Below are 18,766 nucleotides of genomic sequence, written 5' to 3'. Positions count from 1 at the left end.
TCATCTTGGAGGGCATAAGAATGTTCCAACTGAAATGTAAACTCCATTCTGCCGAGCAAATGCTCAGTGAGCACCCGCTGGTAGGCAGCCCTGGGGCGGGGACTGTAGGAAGAGAAAGGACCTTTGGTGCTTGAGAAATAGGTCTGTCACCCAGCATTGGACGACATGGAAAAGCCAGGCTGGTGAGAGGTGGCAACTGTTCTTAGGGCTTTTGTTCCCTTTCAGATAGATGGCAGAAATTTCCATTCGGACAGCAGGACAACCAGAAGGTCTCCTTACTAAAATGCTAAGTCAGGCAAGAAGCCTGAGTCTTTCACGCTTCCCTGCTCTAGAGAACCCCGTTTCCTGGGAGGGTTTGCCCGCACGTTGGTGGGACTGGGACTGGGTGACTTCCCCGTAGAAGGCCCATCCCTCTGACTCAGGCTGGTCTGCAGCCCACGGGGGGTTTTATTCCATCTTACCAGGAAGCTGGAGCCCAGCTGGCTCTCAAGGCTGATTCTGAGCCCAGTACTTCTTTGGAAGCGGAGAAAGGGGTGGTGTGTATACCTGATGGGTGGGAGAGGGAAAAGGAGGAAGGGCAGCATCCAGCTTGGCAGCCCGGCCGCTCCCTGACCGGCTATGGCAGAAGCAGCAGGAGGCTCTGTTTGTGTAAAGCCATCATTTGTCCCTGCGGTGTCGGCACATGTCAGGCTCCTGGTCCCGAATGAATTATCCTCTGGGTGTGCATGAGAGCCTTCGCTGTGCTCTCTCAGTATATTTCACAACTGCTCTGAGTTTATAATTTTTTCGGGTCCTTTATCAAATAGGTGTCATAAATACCAGTGGAGTCAGGTGCATTTATCACCTAGCTGGGTTCTTACTTGAGCTCTGGAAAAAATTATTTGGCCGCACAACCTTTCTCGGGGCTCTGATTTAATGGACTCCGCTGCAAAGCCACTGAAATTCGTTGCCTTTTAATATTTGACATCTCTTCCTCTTTATTACCACCTCAGACAGCCCTTCTAGTCCAGCTGGAACGAGCCCATTAGTCTCTGACAAATAACTTGTGTCGTTTGGTGAAAAATATGCAGAAGTTTGGCTGCAACCTCATCTCCAGTGTTGGTTCTGTTTGCGGCCTCACTCTCCTCTAAGCAAAGCATCCAGCCCCGGGCAGACCCTTCCTAGTGTCTCCTTTCCCTGTGATGCCACTTGCTGCTGGAGCCACAGAGCGGGTTTACCCTAACCACATATAATGGAGTTTGAGACAGGGTGTTTAGAGATGTCCGTGTGGGGTTAAGAATTAGCCTCATAGCAGCACTCTTCACAAGAGCTCAAAGGAGGAAGCAACCCAGGTGCCCACTGACAAGTGAACGGATACGCAAAATGTGATCAATACATACAATGGAATAGTATTCGGCTTTTAAAAGGATGGAAATTTTCACATATGCTACAACATGGATGAACCCTGAGGACATTATGCTAAGTGAAATAAGGCAGTCACAAAAAGACAAATACTGTATGATTCCATTTATATGGGATGCCTAGGGTAGTCGAGTTTAGAGACAGAAAGTAGAATGGTCATTGCCAGGTGGTGGGGAAAGAGGGGAATGGGAAGCTGTTCTTTAATGGGTACAGAGTTTCAATTTTGCAAGATGAAGAGTTCTAGAGATTGATTGCCCAGCAGTGTAAATGTATTTAACACTACGGAACTTAAGAATGGTTAGGATGGTAATTTTACAACAACAGCAAAAAGAATTAACTTCAAACTGCACCAGCAAGCGAGAGAATGACACAGAGGAAGTTCTCTGAGCACTTGAGTTCATCATCTGTTCATGCCTTTGATATCAGTTAGCTCTTGCAGCATAACAAAGAGTTCTAAGGTTTAGTGGCTTAAAACAACAACCACTTATTTAGATTATGCAATTTGGGTTGGGCTCAGCTGATCTGGGTTGGGCTCAGCTGATCTGGGTCAGGCTTAGCCGATATTGGTGGGGGTCTAGCTGGTGTAAGCGGCTCATCAGTGAGGGCTCACCTCTGCTCCACGTGGTCTCTCATCCTCCAACAGACTAGCCCAGGCATGATTATATGGTGGTGGTGTCAGGGGTCCTGAGAAAATGAGCAAAAGCAAGTAAAGCTTCTTGAGGCTGTGGCTCAGAGTCACAGTGTCCTTTCAACCATGTTTTAGGGTCCAAAACAAGTCATAAGACCAGTCAAGATACAAAGGGTGGGGCAAAAAGGGTGGAGTTATCCACCCTTTGATGATGGGAGGGGCTGCAAAGAATTTTTGCAATTTACCATAACGACTATATATATACTCCAGGACCTGTGCTAATTGTTGAAGATAAAAATAAAAAGAAAATACAATCTAGTGCAGGAGACATCCATATAAATAAATAATTACATAGTATGCTCTGAATAAGTAAGCACAGGACGCCGAGGTGGGCGGAGGGCAAGGAGATCTGGCAGGAATAGGGGAAAGAGGCAAAGAGGCCTGGGACAAAATAATACTTTAACTGGTGTTGCAAGATAAAATGGTAATTAGCCAGAAGAAGCAGGGAGGAAGAAGGATCTGGGCAGAGGGGCAGAGAGATGAGTGAAGGATGGAGGGGGACATGCCTGGGGTGCAGTGAGGCTTCAGTGGGGAGTGAAGGGCCCACCGGGGAGGGGAGGGGCTGGGCGTTGTTGGGGGAGGCATCACAGAGGGCCTTGTTCCCACTACCCAGCCTTGCAAAGTTTATTTAAGCAGGGGCTGATGGGAACTTCCCTGGTGGTCCAGCGGTTAAGACTCTGCACTCCCAGTGCAGGGGGTCCGGGTTCGATCCCTGGTCAGGGAGCTAAATCCCGCATGCCACAACTAAGACCAGGCGCAGCCAGATAAATAAATATTAAAAAAAAAATGCAGAGGTTGATGGTCAGGCTGATGTATGGAGAGAGCTTGGAGGGGAACAGGCCAGAAACAGGGAGACGGCCTTAGAGGCTGCTGCAATGACTCAGGTGAGGGATGGCGGCGCTGGTGGAGAATCGATGCAGAGATTTCTAGGTGGTAAAAGAGGCAGGACTGGGTGGGGAGGGGTCAGGGAGAAGCCTAGTAAACTGGTGGGTGTGAGCTTTCTGCCAGATGGTCTGAGTCAGGGGAGTTCCCCAAGGAGGGGCAAGGCAAAAGGCACAGGGCAGCCACTTGGGTGGGCAAGGCAAGGGTGTGGGGTCCCACTCAAAGCAGGGAAGACCAGAAAACAATTCCCTGATGCCAGCCAACAGGGAGGGACCTTGAGGTCAAGACTTCTCCTCCTTCACAAGCCCAAGGCAGCCAAATTCTGCAGGGCGCTGGGATGCGTGCGGCTGGAGTCAACTCTGAGGACGCAGCCCCTGCCAGGCTCTGCACTGAGGCCTGCAGACTGTCCAACCTGGGCACCGGCATGGCTTGTCCAAAGGCTTCCCCAGGAACCCACAGGCCTCCAAGCCCCTCAGACATTAAGGAGTTGTCCTTGCCAATATGGGGCGGGCAGGAGGGTAGTTTGTGCCCGGAGCCAATACTGGTTTCCTCCCGTGGACCCTCGGTCGTAATGTCCCGAAATCCCAGCTCTCCAGCTGGGCACTCAGGGGGCAACAGTAAGCACGTACCAGCTGATCAATACTTTGAATGTACTTGGGGCCCTGCTGTGAAAAGGAATCCCCTGGGGAGTCCTTTCATAAACTGAAAAATTCTTCTGAAACTGAGTAATCTTGCCCAGTTATTAAATCCAGATTTCCACAAAATGAGAGTAGAAAGAGCCTACAGTTATGATGACCTGGATCTCCAAGCACCACCTCTCAGATCCGGCCCGGGATTCCCAAGGCAGCAGGCGTTGAGGCTGGGTCTGGGGCTGCAGATGTAATCGTTGCTGGAACCTTGGTTTGAAATAAAATCTTCCAAAACAATCAGAATGCTCTGGGCCCAGAAGGAGTGGCGTTCTGTGTAGCGCTGTGTTCTCCCGGCCCCCTGAGCACGGTTAACTCAAGAGGCATGTGGGGCTGCGTCCATCCCTCAGTGCAGCGTGACAACTGGGGCCACCAGAGCAGGTGCCCGTGGGTGCTTGAGGGAATTGAGCACCAAAAGCTGGAGCAAGTTGCCCAGGGTCACCCAGCCAATTAGTGGCAAAGCTGGAGCAAGAATCAGAAATTCCAGCCCAGAACTCTTTTCCCCCCCAAGGGATTTCACTCAAAAACATGACATCATCCATCTGGCTCATGGTTTGGGAATGAATTCAGTTGGTGGCTCTTTTTGGAGCTAATGTGTGAGTGCAGCAGTTCAGCCTTAACCCAGCCTGACCCTGTAGGCCCTTCCTGTGCGGGATCCACCCCGGCAATGTGCTACACGTCCCCACTGCCACCTCTCCCCAGGCATCCCATGGCCCTAACCCTAGGCCCACAACTCAACTCATCACCCCCTCCCTTCCCGATGTCCCCCCCAGAAGCCCGGACATGGTCCTCACACACCCCCCACCCGCCATGGTCCCTCCAGGATGGATGGCCGTGGCATCCACAGCCTAAATACTTGTCTTTCTCTGTCCCTCCGTCACCGCTGTAGTTCAGGCCTTTGTCGCTTCTCACTTGGATTGCAGAGTGATCACCACCATCAACAAAAACATGAAAATTACCACCGTTGAGTGTTGACTATGTGCCGGGCCCACGGCTCACAGCTTACCGCGGGCCAGCTCCTTTAACCTCCACCAGAGCGGGAAACTGAGGCTTTGGGGATGCTGCGTAACTTTCCCAAGGTCACACAGCTGATAGGAGGCAGGGTTCAGGTTCTCCCTCAGGCCTGGCTCTGAGGCCCAGCTCTCCACAGGGTGATTTCCTGCCCCCCATTCGGAGTCTACCCTCGTCACCCCTCTGCACAGAATCCCTGCTGACTCCCTGGTGCCCATAGCATTAAGCTCGAGCCCCCTCACAGGGCTCTTGGGATCTGACCCCTCCTGTCCACCCATCACATCTCTGTCTCTCTCCCAGCCCTTGAGTCTCTTCCCCCGTATCTACCCCACAGGTGCCCTCCACGCCCCTGGCTGTTGCTTTGGGTCCTGCTGGTTTCCCTTACTCCAGGCTCCACGGGGAGCCTTTAGAGACCCCAGCCAATGCCCCCGCAGGACACACACCCCTGCATGTGCCCTGCAGCGACTCCAGCTCAGCCTGATGTGGGGTTGGTGGGGACAGTGATTCAGCATTGCCCGACCACCTCAGCCCCCCATGTAGGGTGTGCTCCAGGGTCCCCCCTTCCCACCGTCTTCCCTGGTCTTCAGCAGAGCTGGAGCCCAGTATGTCCTCTCAAAGAAGGGCCTGGCTGACCTCAAAGCCCACAAGCCCTTGGCCATCCCTGGGCCTGAGCATCTGATCTTCACCCAGCTCTGGGAGTAGAATGGGGGCCTCCATCCCCATTTTACAGACGTAGAAACAGAGGCTCGGGAAGTACCAGGGCTTGTCCACAGTCACAGTGTCCGGGGAGGAGCTGGGCTCAGCAGGGCATCTTGGCAGGCACCCAATGCTGGCCAAAGAGGACAGAGATGACTGGTCAGGCTGGAGCAGGGCACACTGGAGGGTAATTCCGGAACACCAGCCAGGGTGCAGCAAACACCCACGCGGAGGGCTTGAGGTGCTGGTGGGGGACTTAGAGGGTGGGGCTCAGTTCTGCAGACCACCCTCTCCCATTCACCTGCTGAACAGTCTAGGTCATTCTGGCCCAAGAATCTGGACCTCTGATGTCCGGCAACCAGCACTGCGAAGGGCAGGCTCTGTCCATGGGCCCGTGGGGTGCGGGGACAGGCCGGCAGGGCGAGACTGTTGGGAGCATTACTCATCTGAAGGCCTTAACTTTGCAAGTGAAAGAGTTTATATAAACTGAGCAGGGCAGCTGTCAGGCTCTCCTCCTTCCCCATTCTGAGCCTTGATGTGGGTCTGGGAGAAGCTTCTGACATCCCCAGTTTCGGAGCCCATGGACCTGGGGCACTCTCTGTGCTGGCCCCAGGTGGCCAAGCCACCAGGAAAAGGTAGGTGTGTATCAGGGTGGGAAGTCCACTGAGGCCACTTCCTGGGACTTCCTGGGGCTGCAAGCCAGGCTCCTGTGTGCTGAAGACCCAGGTGAAGGGTGGGGCTCCTGAGATGACCCAGGAAGTGGGAGGAGGTGCAGACTATCCCTGCCCCTTGCTTGCTTCCCCTCCTACCCCCCCATCCCTGCATCTGTCCCGGAAGTGTGAAAGGGAAGTGCTCGTCAGGCCCCCACTCCACCCATCCTTTCTCGGGGGCCCCTCCCCAAGAAGCTCGCCCCAGCCATGGCTGTGAGTGTCTAACATAAGGGATGCTGTTTTTGCAGGTTTTGTGGTTTTTATTCCTTTGAACCATATCCAGCCCATCTTACATCACAACGCCATGCTTTACTTGGTATCAAATACATCAGCACTCATTGGCATTTGGAGAACTTGTTGCGTAGTTAAATTACAGTTTTTAGTTGTTTGTGATGATGTATTCTCTCTGTTTCCGGTTGTCAGTATGGGAATCTTTTCTCCCAGACTTTCAATTTCTGGGTTTGGTTTTTTTTTTTTTTTGTGGGGGGGGTTTCGTTTGTTTCGTTTTTCTGTATTTGTTTTTTTGCTTTTGAAAGTCATTATTCCTTTGGTTACGTAGCCCCTCCCAGTTGCTGCTTGTTTACGCATTATGTTTGTGACCTCTTTTGACTGTCAGTGTTGAGCCAGTCTTGCCAAGAAACAGTGTCAAGTATTCTCCTATTTCTCTACTTCTTGAAAAAAAAATTTAATTAAAAAAAAAAAAAAACTCTTAATGGGAACCTGGCCCTGTCTGTCTTCTCTGTTCTGCAGAAATGTTGAAGGAATTGAACCAGCAGCGCAGAGCGAAAGCGTTTACAGACCTGAAAATTGTTGTTGAAGGCAGAGAGTTTGAAGTCCACCAAAATGTTCTAGCTTCCTGCAGCTTGTATTTCAAGGACCTGATTCAAAGGTTTGCCTTCCTTCCAGCTGTGGTCGGGTCTGTTCCTTTGTAGGACGCTTTTGTGTCGCTTTTCTCCTCCCCTCTCTTGCAGGTTCCTGAAGCGTGACTCCCTGTCACAGAGCCAGTAGCCATCTCTCCTCCGCCCCCTCCTCCCCGCCCCAGTGCCCTCTCACACACAGCCTCAGAGCAGCCACTGTCCCCGGCCCTGCCCACACAGCTTTGCTGGTCTCCAGGGGCCTCTGCCAGCAGTAGACAACACCCTGCCCCACCCGCCGAGGATCCTGCTTTCCTAGTGGCTCACAAGCCCTCCCTGAGATTAGGAGGACTGCAGACTCCACTTTAAGGGACCACTTGCACGCTGCCCCCACTGGGCCAGCACGTGTCCCCAGCACCATCGTCACTGCTGTCGATAGTGAACTTAACGCCAGGAAAGCACTTCGACCAGACCATCCCCCACCGAGGAGCACGAGGCACCCAAGGGGTCGCTTTTCCCCAGTCAGAGTCGGGGAGAATTGACTTGTAGCTAAAGCCTCATTCACGCTGCATGTCTTGATACTTGTACTCGGAGCCTAAAACCGGCGCTATCTGAGCACAGACCAGGTGTGTCCTAAACACGGTCTCTCTCAGCCTTCGCTCCCCTCCCCTTCTGCCCTCTGCCCTGGCTATTTCTACCTGAATGAGTCTTAATGGTGCATGAGCATTTTTTTTTCCATTATGTTGATTTTTTAATTTGTCTGCTTCATACCCTTGCAAAGACGTTAGGGGCCACCTTCTAGCGCCTTAGTGAGGGAGAGCAGCCGAGGGGGCCGGCCCAGGGTAACGCTCCTGTTTCTCTCACCCATCAGCAGATTAATGCCGCTGCTCATTTTGCCTTGCAGCCTCTCCGGGGCAGACGCTGAGCCGGGACTGTGCTCAGAGTGGGAGGACAGGACCTCTGCTTGCTTCCCAATGCTGTGTTTGGACTTGCCAACTAACCCCAGAGTGACTGTGTTTTGTTTCAGGATGGCACACTGGCTGGCATCTCCTTTCCAATCTGCTGTGTCCTTTCACTTAGAGCTGAGCTGCCCGGCGTGCGAGCCCCGCCGAGCCGCGATGGCCCCAGCCACGCAGGAAGGGGCAGGCTCTTTGTGACTTCCAGTCTCACGGACAGCTCGGGTCTCCCACCCCCAGTGCTTGGGTTCTCTCTGTCCGAGCACAGGGGTCAGGGGCATGAGCTCTGGGGTGAAGGGGCACGGCCAGTGGCCTCTTCAGGCCAAGGGAGGGCTTTGTGCTGCCACTCTTGGCAAATTCTCAACCGACGGTGACCAGCAACTGGCCACTGGATTGCAGGTGTGGCATCTTAGGCCTTGGTCCCTGATCCAGATCAGTTGGAGAGCACAGAGGTGGCAGGATGCAGGGACAGGTTGGTACTGAGCGATGGCCCAGCCCTGGGCTAGAAAGATGTGGCCAAGGGAGCACAGGAGCTCTTTGACTGTCTTCAGAGACCTAACATGTAAACCAAAACCTTGCACACAACAGAGAAGAGATACCACTAGCTGGGAACCCAAAGTAGTGAACGCTTCTTGGACAGACCAAAAAGAAGGAGGAAGAACATTCCAGGCAAAGGATGGGTTGTGGGGAATGTTCTGGAATGCAAGGAATATTCTGGAATGTTTTAGAATATTCCAGGCAAGGGATGGGTTGCCTGGAATGAAAATTTGAGGACAGAGACAGTCATGAGCAGTGGGGATGGGGAGATGGCCTTCTCAGAGATAGGTTGAGCTAGGTTGGGATGGGCAGACAGGCCCTGACCTCCAGGCTAGGGCCCCGGGCTCAGTCTGAGGGTGTGGAGGCCGTCAGGGTAAGTGGAGTGGGGATGCCTACCTTCAGGCAGGAGAACTGCAGGATGTGCCTCAGTAACCCTAACGGGAAAAGATGGGTGCAGGGGCTGAGAGGCAGTCGCCGGAGGAGAGAGGGCAGCCTCTTGGGAGCTGGGAGACCTGGGTTCTACATCTGACTCTGCCACTCATCCTATGACCCCAGGCAAGTCACGTCCTCTCCCTCAGGCCTCGGGTTTTCTCATCTGTAATAGAGGAGGTTGGTTCAAATGATGTCCAGGTTTCTGTCCTGCTCTGACATCCCAGGGTGACAGTGAGGGGATGGGCAGGGCTTCCCCAGTGCAAGCACGGGGACATGAGAAGGACAAAGTCACAGGCAGGCAGGTCCATGGACCAAGGGCAGGGGAGAGCTAGGGGGAGGTGATGCACTGAGCATTCGGCATGTCGAGTTTTAGCAGCCTGAACATACCCAAGTAGAGACAGCTGGTAGGCAGCCAGACGGATGGATCTGAACCCAGAGAGGTCTGAGGTCTGCGGAGACAGGGCTGTCTTCAGCGTACAGGAGGGTCACTCAGCGGGAGAGGTGGCCACAGCAGAGCCCCAAGGTGCCCCTTCAGTTCAAAATCACAAGCTTAATTTGCAGCCAATTTAAATTTGACTCCTCTCGTCCTAACCATGAGCACACGTCACCATCTCTGCCGATAGCTGCAAACAGATCCCTTCCATGGGGAGGATAGCAGACTCTCTTCCGGAAGGTGATTTCCCTTCCGGCCGTGGAAAATCCTCAAGAATTTCACATTCTTAGTGATCGGGGAGCAGCTGATGTTGCACATCATTTCAGTCTCCTCGAGACTGTGGAGCCTCCAAACCTGTGACCCTGGAGACTTAATGTGCAGTGGCTCAAATGGCCCAGCAGGGGAGACGGGGCCCTGCCCGCCGAACCCCAGGCAGGGTCTTCCCTCTCAGGCAGCTGCACTAACACAAGCAGAGGGTGTAGGGACGATCTGTGGGACATGACACGCTGGTCCTTACCTTCGTGAGGGCCTAGGTGAGCACCGTCAGAGGTGGGGGGCCCAACCTCTGCCGTCCTGGAACCCCCAGGCCTCGAGGCTCGGACTGGACTCCCTCCCACCTCTAGCCTGGGGCGGGTGATACATTCACCGCTTTGGCCCCATTGAGGACCCTGTCCCAGCCCCAGCCCCAGCCCCAGTGTGGATGCCCTCACCTGGAGCCCCTCCCAGGTACAGGTCTTGTGAGAATCACTGGATGGGGTGGGTCTCTGCCCTCGGGGGGCCCACGGTCTGGGCGGGGAGAAAGTGTAAAGAAGTGTGGCTGGGAGAGCAGGATGAGGGTAGCAGTGGAGGTTTGGAGCGCCCAGGCCGAGTGCCTGACTCCACAGGGGGAGGGGCATTCGGGCACAGTCCCTGGGAAGAGGTGGCATCTGGCTTGGGTTTTGAACCCAGAGGGGAATTGGCCAGGCAGGTGAGGGCAGGGCCTCGGGACAGCAGGGGGTGAAGGCAGCGTGAGTGACCTGGTGTCCCTGCAACGCCAAGTGCGAGGTGAAGACGGAGGGAATGAGGCGGCGCGGGAGGGGGGAGCCGGGTCATGGGGCTCTGTTTTAAGCCTGGGGTGTCATGGTCAGACTTGCAATTCATAAAGGTGACACTTGGACCGTGAGTGGGAGAGCTGGGTCTCGGAGTGCCCTCTGGACCAGCCTCTGATTCCCCTTCGGCCCATCAGCCCCCCATCAGCCCCCCCACCCCACCAGCCCCGTGGCCGTGCAGACTTCCTGCCCAGAGCCCCATTCTCCAGGCTCCGGGCCGACGCCCACTGGGTCCACCTGTTCCTCCTTCACCTGTGCTCATGCTTTTGCCGAGGCTGCAACAGCTTCTTGCCCTTCGTCTTCCCTTATTTAGTTTCAAACTCTAGTCTTCTTCCTCTGACAAGGGCAAGATCCAGCCCACAGGGAGCCTTGCTGAGATGTCTAATGTCATCCTGCAAACCCTCCCACTGACCCTGAGGGGCAGGTGCCATTAGTACCCCCATTCTACAGGTAAAGGGATGGAGGCAAGAGAGTTTTAGGTAAACAGTAGATCTGGGATTTGAACTGAGGTCTGACTCCAAAGCTCATGCTCTTACCATCATCCATTTGCTAGCCCAGGGAAGAACAAAACTGCACTTTTTGTTTGTGCACAATTTGTAAGGAAGGGAAATAAAATCTCAGTGTTGACAGTGTAGACGGATATGCAAGGAAAAGGGACGCAGAGTGTGTGTGTGTACTCGTGCACGCGTGTGTATCTATTAGAAACACTTGTAAACTGGCCACAGGATCTGCCCAAGAGAAGACACAATCCCCCCCTGAGACAGGTACCTAAGTGGCAGGACCTCTCCCTCACACCCAGGAGGGGCCGGGTCCTCTGGAGTGAGGGCTGGAAGGGGCTCGAAGAGGCCAGGAGAAGAGCGCACGAGGCCATAGGGAAGCTCAAAGCAAAGCCCAGGCCGAGACAACTGGGCTGCCCCATCATCCATCTGTTGCCCCATCTGAGTCCCTATGAACCAGGTGAAAACCCGGCAGGAAAAGGAGCTGCAACTCTGTCTTTGGATAATGTGAAGGCTAGTGCCGCGTAACAACCAGGCCTCACCTGCATCCCGGCTGGAGGGGGAACCCCAGGAGGACTGAGTGGAGGAGAAGGCTGTAGGCTGAGCCTCCTTCCAGGTTTCAGGAAAGAAGGAGGATAGGTTTGAGGAGACTAGACCTAGTGGGGTCCTGGGGATGCAGCCCCCAAGTCACAAGAGTCACTTCTCAACCCCAGCAAGCAGGACCTAGGTCTGCCCTGGACTTTCTCTTTGGGATCATAGAGGAGAAGTCCCTTCACTTGTCCCCCAGGAGCCAAGGAGCTCTGGGGGATGCTTGGTGCCACAAGGGGCACTGGCTGCCCTCACTGGCTGGGTGGGCTGCAGGCCCCATCAGAGGGGACGGGACTGTTCTTTAGAGACAGCAGGGACACTGCCCTCCCTTCCGAGAGTGTGGGAGGAAATGTTCAGCCCCAGAGGAGCACTGCCCCCTGGTCCCACCAGATGGGACAGAGACCTGGCGTTCTACCTTCCAGCGGAAACCCTCATCTCGCTAAGCCTGTGGGAGCCACCGACGTGTTTGAACTATATCCTCTTTTCATAGTAAATGAAAACAGATGGACAAACTGATTTTGTGCAGGTTGATTTTCACAAGCCCCATGTGTAGACTCTGGGCTTCTCGCTCCAGCTCCCTCTCCAGAGGAAGCTAAAAGGATCTCTCTAATTGAGTGGCACAGACCCGGGATGTAGGGGAGCCCAACAGACGTTAACGCAGGAGTCAAGCCACATGCCTTTGCCCTCCTTCCCTGAGACGCTGGGCATTTGTGGGTGGCAGTCTGCCCCCTTTTCTGGGAGAATAGAGCAGTGTGACTAGAAGAGCAGATAGTCACACATCCCTAATGCTGGCAGAATGACATGAGCCGGACATATTGCCAGGAAAGTCCTCAGAGCCAATGAGTCTGGTGTGTGCTTGTGTTTGTGCCCTGGAGCTGATGACACACTTGAGTGCCTCTCCGTGGGGCAGGGTGGGCATCATGTCAGGAGGGTGAGGTCACCCTCCTGAGCAGAGCAGGGTACCATCCACGTTCATCCCTGCTCCGTGACTGTCCCCACCCACCACTGCCCCAACAGTTCCAGGTCCAGCTTGCAAAATGAAAGCATCTGATCACAGAGTGGGGGAGGGGTAGATGAGGCACTCTGTCCTGAATTCTGGAGAAGGCTGCTCTTATCCCACATGAGTGAAGTGTTAATCGTAGGGTCGCAAACATCCTGATATTGGGGCTGAGGCATTCCCAGCACATCCACAGACTTAGGCCTGTCAAGCAGAGGCTGTGTCCCACACCTTAGAGACACACCCCATCTTGGGAGAAGGTGACCCCAGGAAGTTTTAGTTTTCTGATAGAACCTGGAGGCCCTGTGTGGACTGGGCAGCTCCAGCCTGACCCTCACTCCCATGCTCCGACCCCCAATTGTCGGGTCCATAGCCCCACCCTGATAAGGCTAAGGCTGCCCGATCCTGCCCTGCTCCCCCTTCTCCAAGGTCATATCATGACCCCGATTGCCCAGCAGCTCCCCAGATACTCCATGGGGCTGAGAGAAATGGGATGCTCAGACCCCCAGACCCAGCTCAGGAGAGGGACGGAATGGTTGTCTGGGGAGGACACAACTCCCCACTGGTGACCAGGGCCACCCATCAAGGGCGATACCTCCCAGGGGGTCCTTGCTCAGAGGGAAGAGGTCTAAGGAGCACAGAGGTCCCGTCCCAAGATAGTCTGATGGTCAGGGTTGGAGAGTGGCCACTGGCCTACCTCTGCCCCCACAGCTGTTCAGCCACACAAGAATGCCTGTGTGGACCATAAACATGCCTGTGCAGGGGAGCTGCACGAGGCCTCACTGTCGGGGGCCTCTCTTCCTCCAGATCTTGAACTCAGTCACGTGACAAAGTCTCCATCCCGTCCCCAAGAGTTCCTCATTCCGAGAGGAATGGTCAGTCAGCTCACAGTGTCTGGCATCTGGCCCCAGGGGCCTCCAGCCACGCCCCACAGGTTGCCCAGTGGCCCCCTGCTCTCCACAGGTTGCCCCCATGGGAAGTGGGGGGTCTGGAGGAGCAGAGCCTCAGCTGAGCATCACAGGAACAGCGGTCCTCTTCAACCCTGGACAGAACCTGCAATGGTTGACATCCCATCAGCCTCCCCAAGCAGCCCCTTGGCTCCTAGCCATGCGAGCATCACCTTGTCCCCAGGACCCTCTCCCTGGCTCAGATTCTGGGCAAGACAACATCTCCCCACAAGTGCAGCCACGCAGGTCCCATCAGACTATAACTCAGGGCCAGGGGCTCCGCTGGCCTTCCATCTGCCCAACACCCGTCCTCACAGCGTTGTTCCTTGGTTCTCGGGGTCACATGTCACATGCATTTCAGTGCGTGCGTGTGCACGTGTGTGTGCACATCCTAAAGTCCCACCTCAGCTCTTCACTGATTTTGTGCTGAGGACTCGTGGGGAGACTGGAGGGCTGGCCAGAGGGGGAGGCAGCAGTGGCTGTGAGCCTTGGGAGAAGGGGAGCAGCCTTACTTTGGCCTCATCAGCCCTGCCCTGGCTGTGGCCCAACGTGACCTCTGCAGAGCATGAAGGGCGTGGGGGTGAGGGTGTGGAGGCCAGAGAGTGGCAGGTCGGAAGGAAGGCAGAGTCGAGTAAGAGGTTGACCAGATGGCCCCAGAGGCCTGGGGTGTGGAGAATGTCTGTGGTTTCAAGTGATCACATAATAAACCATTTTTATACTTAACAAAGTCACCCAAGCATGGGACTCCATCCTAACAGGAGAACACTAGGTGTGTTAAGACACTTTAAAACTCACACACACTGTGTACATCTGTGGGTTTGAGAAGGGGCTCTGCTCAGACCCTCTGTTTAGCCTGTACCTTTCCGCTCAGCTTTCTGGCCCTGCCCAGGGCTCGAGGCAGAATGAAGCCTTCAGGGCCCTGGTCAGATGAGCCATCCTACGTGGAGGTGCAGAGTGGCACCCCTGGGAGGGGGGCCCGGACGCAGGCTCACCGCTTCACCTGTTCCCTGCCAGGTCATATTTGTATTGTAAAGGCCATGGGAGGCCAGTGCCTAACCGGAGAGAATGTTGCTCAAACGGTGGCATTTCAGGTTCTGTCGTGTAGAGCAGTCTCCCGGGAAGGTATCTTCCAGCCTCTGTCACTTGAACTCTATGGAACTTTGGACCTCATCCAGTTCAGTCGTCTGTTTTGCAGATAAGGAGCCTGAGGGCCAGAGAGACCAAGGCTGCCCGCCTGTCGGTGGCAGAGCTGGGGCACCCAGGTCCCCTAACTCCCTGCTTACACGGGAGTCGGCCTCTCTCTGGGGCCAGCCTGTTCACCTCCCGGACACCTGCACACCCCCACTGCCGGCCACAGGTGCACCCAAGGGACCAGTCACAAGAGTCTCGGCCCCTGGCCTCCTCAGACAGGGTGGGGAGGCAGGGCCAGGAACGCAGAGGTCATTTCCCAGCACGTGGCTGAACCCAGCCCCCCCGGGCAGGACCGGGCTCAGTGCGGGTAGCAGGACAGGTCAGAGCGGCCGAGACCGCGTGCCAAGCCGATGGCCTCTGAGAACCCTGCCTCCCTCCTAACTCTCTGGGTGTTTCTCCTCTTGGTCACTTCTCGATTGGTGTTGTTTTTGCTTCATCTTATCTGTTTCCTTCCAGGTCCAGCTTTAGGGTGCGGCTGCCAGGCCTTAGGGGCCTTTGCAATGGTTTTGTATTTCTGTAGACACCAGATATAAACATATTTATATATCTGTGTCCCTCCCCTGCTCCCCCCAGTTCACAAGCCCGATGCACACTCTACACGCAGGCCACTCTGACCTCTGACCCCGTGTTCCATGTGGCAGGAGGCCCCGCCCCGGGCCAGGTCCTAGGTCATGGCTGCTGGCTGTCTGTGGCGGAAGTCCTTGGTTGTTCTCCCTCCCCTCCTCCTGGCTCTAACCATTCTGTCCGTCTATCTCGTCTCGTCCTCAGTTTCCAAGCAATGTCATGAAGGGCTTCCTTTCCATGCCTAAAAGGAAACAATATGTTTTTGGAAAGAGGTGGGGTTGGAGTCAGGGTTCCGGGACGGCTTGGGGCCCTCAGTCTTCAGGGCAATCAAGGGATTGGCTGCGATCGCAGGCGTTTGGGAGCCTCAGTCACGCTGCAGATTCTCCCACTGGAGGCAGACGGGCCCCGCGGCCCGGGACCTGCCGGCCACGTTTTGTTTGGCGGAGACGCCGGGGCCAGCAGTGGAGCCGAACCGTATTGTTTCCCTTTGAGGCCAGTCTTGGTCCTCGTCCCCATCCACAGCTCATGCTTTTTGATTTGCATCTTTTTTTGCATGGACATGCCGAGTAGTGATAAGCAGGGTTTTCTGTTCTTCTGGGCGTCTCTGGTCAGACTCTTCTCTTTCAGATCCCATGTAAGGTCGCTAGGTTCAGGTGTGTCATTGCTGTGTCCCTTGAGTCCTAAAAGGAAGGGCGTGAACGAGGTGTGCAGGGAGACCTAGCCCTGTGAGGAGGCGGCGCCGTGGCCGCAGGGCGGCAGGTAAGGACACCCTGGTCTCTGTGCCTAGGTCGGTGCAAGACGGCAGCCAGTGCGGCCGGGAGAAGCTGGAGCTCGTCCTGTCCAACCTGCAGGCCGACGTCCTTGAGCTGCTGCTGGAGTTTGTCTACACGGGCTCCCTGGTCATCGACTCGGCCAACGCCAAGACCCTGCTAGAGGCAGCCAGCAAGTTCCAGTTCCACACCTTCTGCAAAGTCTGCGTGTCCTTTCTCGGTGAGCCACAGGGAACAGTGCTGATGTGCAAACAGCTCAAAAACAGCAAGGATTGAGAGGAAAGGGCTGTGCGTGCCCAGCCAGACCGCCTCAGGGTGTAGCTGGATTCCACAGCAGTTTTAAGGTGATAATTCGGGTAAAGGCCTCTGCTCACTGGCGGACAGAGATGTTCTCTGCATTGCTCCTCTGAGGGCCAGAAAGGCCACACCGGGACCCCGGGCAGCCTTGTGAGGACAAATGGACCGAGAAGCCTGTGTGAATGGTCTGTTCATGGGGAGCCTGTGCCCTGGCCTCACAGCCCTGCTCTCTAAACACTGAACAAACTTGCTTCTATTAGACCCAACCCAGAGAACACACTCACTTTACAGTTTGGAGCTGCCCAGTTCGGTGAGAGCAGGGAGAGGGAGGGGCAGAGACAGGAGTCACCAGAACCGGCCTGAGTGTGGAATGAGAGAGGCAGGGATGGGAACAGGCCAGGTGGGGATGGCCAGGGGCCTGAGACGTGACCTTGGTGGAATGAGCCATCTAGAAGAGTCAGGAACCACAGCTCCTGAGTTGGGCCCACAAAAGTGATGGGCCTCCTGGGACCCAGACACGTCTAGACTAGAATAACCATTAGTCGGATCTCAGGAGCTCTGGCCAGACTGACCCCAGGTCTGGAGGTCAGGTTGGGTGAGGCCGAGACCCATGGGAGGTGGTGGGTGGGCTTATAAGGGGTGTTACTGCTACCATGACTCTAAAGTAGAAGGCTGTGACCCCAGACGTGCCTGTCACAATTATGGCAGACACCATAAGCCTCAGTGTGACCCCCCAAGTCCAGCCCTCTTCCACTCACAGGCACTGAAAAAGGTCCGAGCCCGGCACTGACACTCCATACCTCAGTCTCGGCCCTTCTGCCGGGACCTGCAGCAGCAGAGGGAGGCCCCGGGGAAGTCAGCATGAGACGGGGCAGAGAAAAAGCCAGAAAATGGATCTGAAGATCCAGGAACACAGGAAATGGGCTTGTGGGAACTCTGAATGCTGAAGGCGGGTCACAAAGACATGAGCTCAGAGAGGGATCCAGAGTGACAGGCGATGGGGACGGGTGGTGACCCCTTCCAGGGCCCTGCAGTCAGTGGTCCCGTCCTGTGCTCTTGCCCCCAGAGAAGCAGCTGACGGCCAGCAACTGCCTGGGGGTGCTGGCCATGGCCGAGGCCATGCAGTGCAGCGAGCTCTACCACATGGCCAAGGCCTTTGCGCTGCAGATCTTCCCCGAGGTGGCGACCCAGGAGGAGATCCTAAACATCTCCAAGGATGACTTCATTGCCTACATCGCCAATGACAGCCTCAACACCAAGGCCGAGGAGCTAGTGTACGAGACCGTCATCAAGTGGATCAAGAAAGACCCCGTGTCCCGTGCGCAGGTAGGGCCTGCCCCACCCCCACCCGGCTTGCCCCTTCTCCCTCACAGTACAGGGATGGTGTCTGGAGCAAGGGGCCAGGAAATTAGAGGAGGCAGGGCTGCCTGGTCTGACCAGCAGTGGGAGCATCTGAGAGCCAGCAGGCCTGGGTAGGGAGGCGGGACCAGCTCCCGTGGGTGCAGAGCGGTGAAGGGGGATGAGAGATGAGAAATCAGGCACTAGAGGGTTCTCTAGGGCTGGCATTACACCTGAAGGAGACCCAAGCCAACCGAGAGGCCGCAGGGCCAGGTACGCAGCACCAGGACCCTGCAGGGAGAGAAGTGTGTGCCTGAGCCAGGGTGCCCTGGGCTCCCGTGAGCTCGGACCCAGCAGCAGGAGCCCCACCCACGCTCGGGCTGTTGAGAGGGTGGGGAGCACCTGGACCAAGCAGAAACCACTGCCCGCCTGATGGGAGGGAGGGCGAGTCCCTCAGGGGGGACAGCTGAAGAAATCAGAGCCGGAGCCCAGGGCGGAAGGAAAAGAGAGCAGGGTCCGCAGGAGGGCCCCTGAGTTACAGGAAATCGAGCACAGCCCGGAAGGATCTCTGGCCGACGGCCTTGCTTAGAACGGAATTACCTTGGTTCTAATGTGTGAGGAGCCCCCGGCCGTTAGTGCAGACACACAGGTAGCTCTCAGGAGAGCTCAGAGGCCCCCCAGAGAGCAGCAAATGGGAGGACAGAGTCAGGGAGGCGGGAGCCCAGAATGAGCTGAGGCAGCTGAGTGACACGTGACAGGGGCTACTTCGTTGCGTGCGGAACAAGAAGAGGCATGAGGGAGGGAGGGATGGGGCGGGCGGGGGCATTCACAGCCTTGGGTGGATACAGGACGCAGACATGGCTCTCCACCCCTGCCCCAGCCACTGGGCCCAGGAGAAGGCAGTCCTCTGACTGATCAGGCGGGGTCGGGGCAAGATTCATTTTCAGAGGAAGGAAGTCAGGTTGGGTGGCTGTAGTAATGACCACCACCGTCCACCACAATGCCCAAATCTGTCTCCAGCCCAGACCTCTGCCTTTGATTGTCTACTGGACACCTCCAGCCCATGTCCCCCAAGCCCCTCTAATTCATAAACCCCCAGACCTACACATCTTGTTGTGTTCCTTATTCCAGTTCTGCCCATTACCCATGGCAGAAGTTGAGAGTCCTCCCACACCTTCCACCTCCACTTGGCCACACACCACT

The 18,766-nt window shown here is 55.7% G+C and overlaps 1 protein-coding gene across 1 annotated transcript in view; it reads left to right on the top strand.

Annotated features, from left to right (window-relative positions):
• The window catches only part of KLHL29 (kelch like family member 29), a 310,446-nt gene that overhangs the window by 279,208 nt on the left and 12,472 nt on the right, over nt 1-18,766 (top strand). The window contains exons 6-8 of the mRNA XM_027113738.1: nt 6,825-6,963; nt 15,946-16,148; nt 17,292-17,551. Of these exons, the coding sequence (XP_026969539.1) occupies nt 6,825-6,963; nt 15,946-16,148; nt 17,292-17,551 (602 nt within the window). The remainder of the gene's footprint in view (nt 1-6,824; nt 6,964-15,945; nt 16,149-17,291; nt 17,552-18,766) is intronic.

Source organism: Aethalodelphis obliquidens, unplaced genomic scaffold (genome assembly GCF_003676395.1).
Source record: "Aethalodelphis obliquidens isolate GAN/ISIS:26980383/991018 unplaced genomic scaffold, ASM367639v1 scaffold12, whole genome shotgun sequence".
Classification (NCBI taxonomy): Eukaryota; Metazoa; Chordata; class Mammalia; order Artiodactyla; family Delphinidae; genus Aethalodelphis; species Aethalodelphis obliquidens.
The sequence above is the reverse complement of the archived record's forward strand: the minus strand, read 5'-3'. Positions and strand labels throughout refer to the sequence as shown.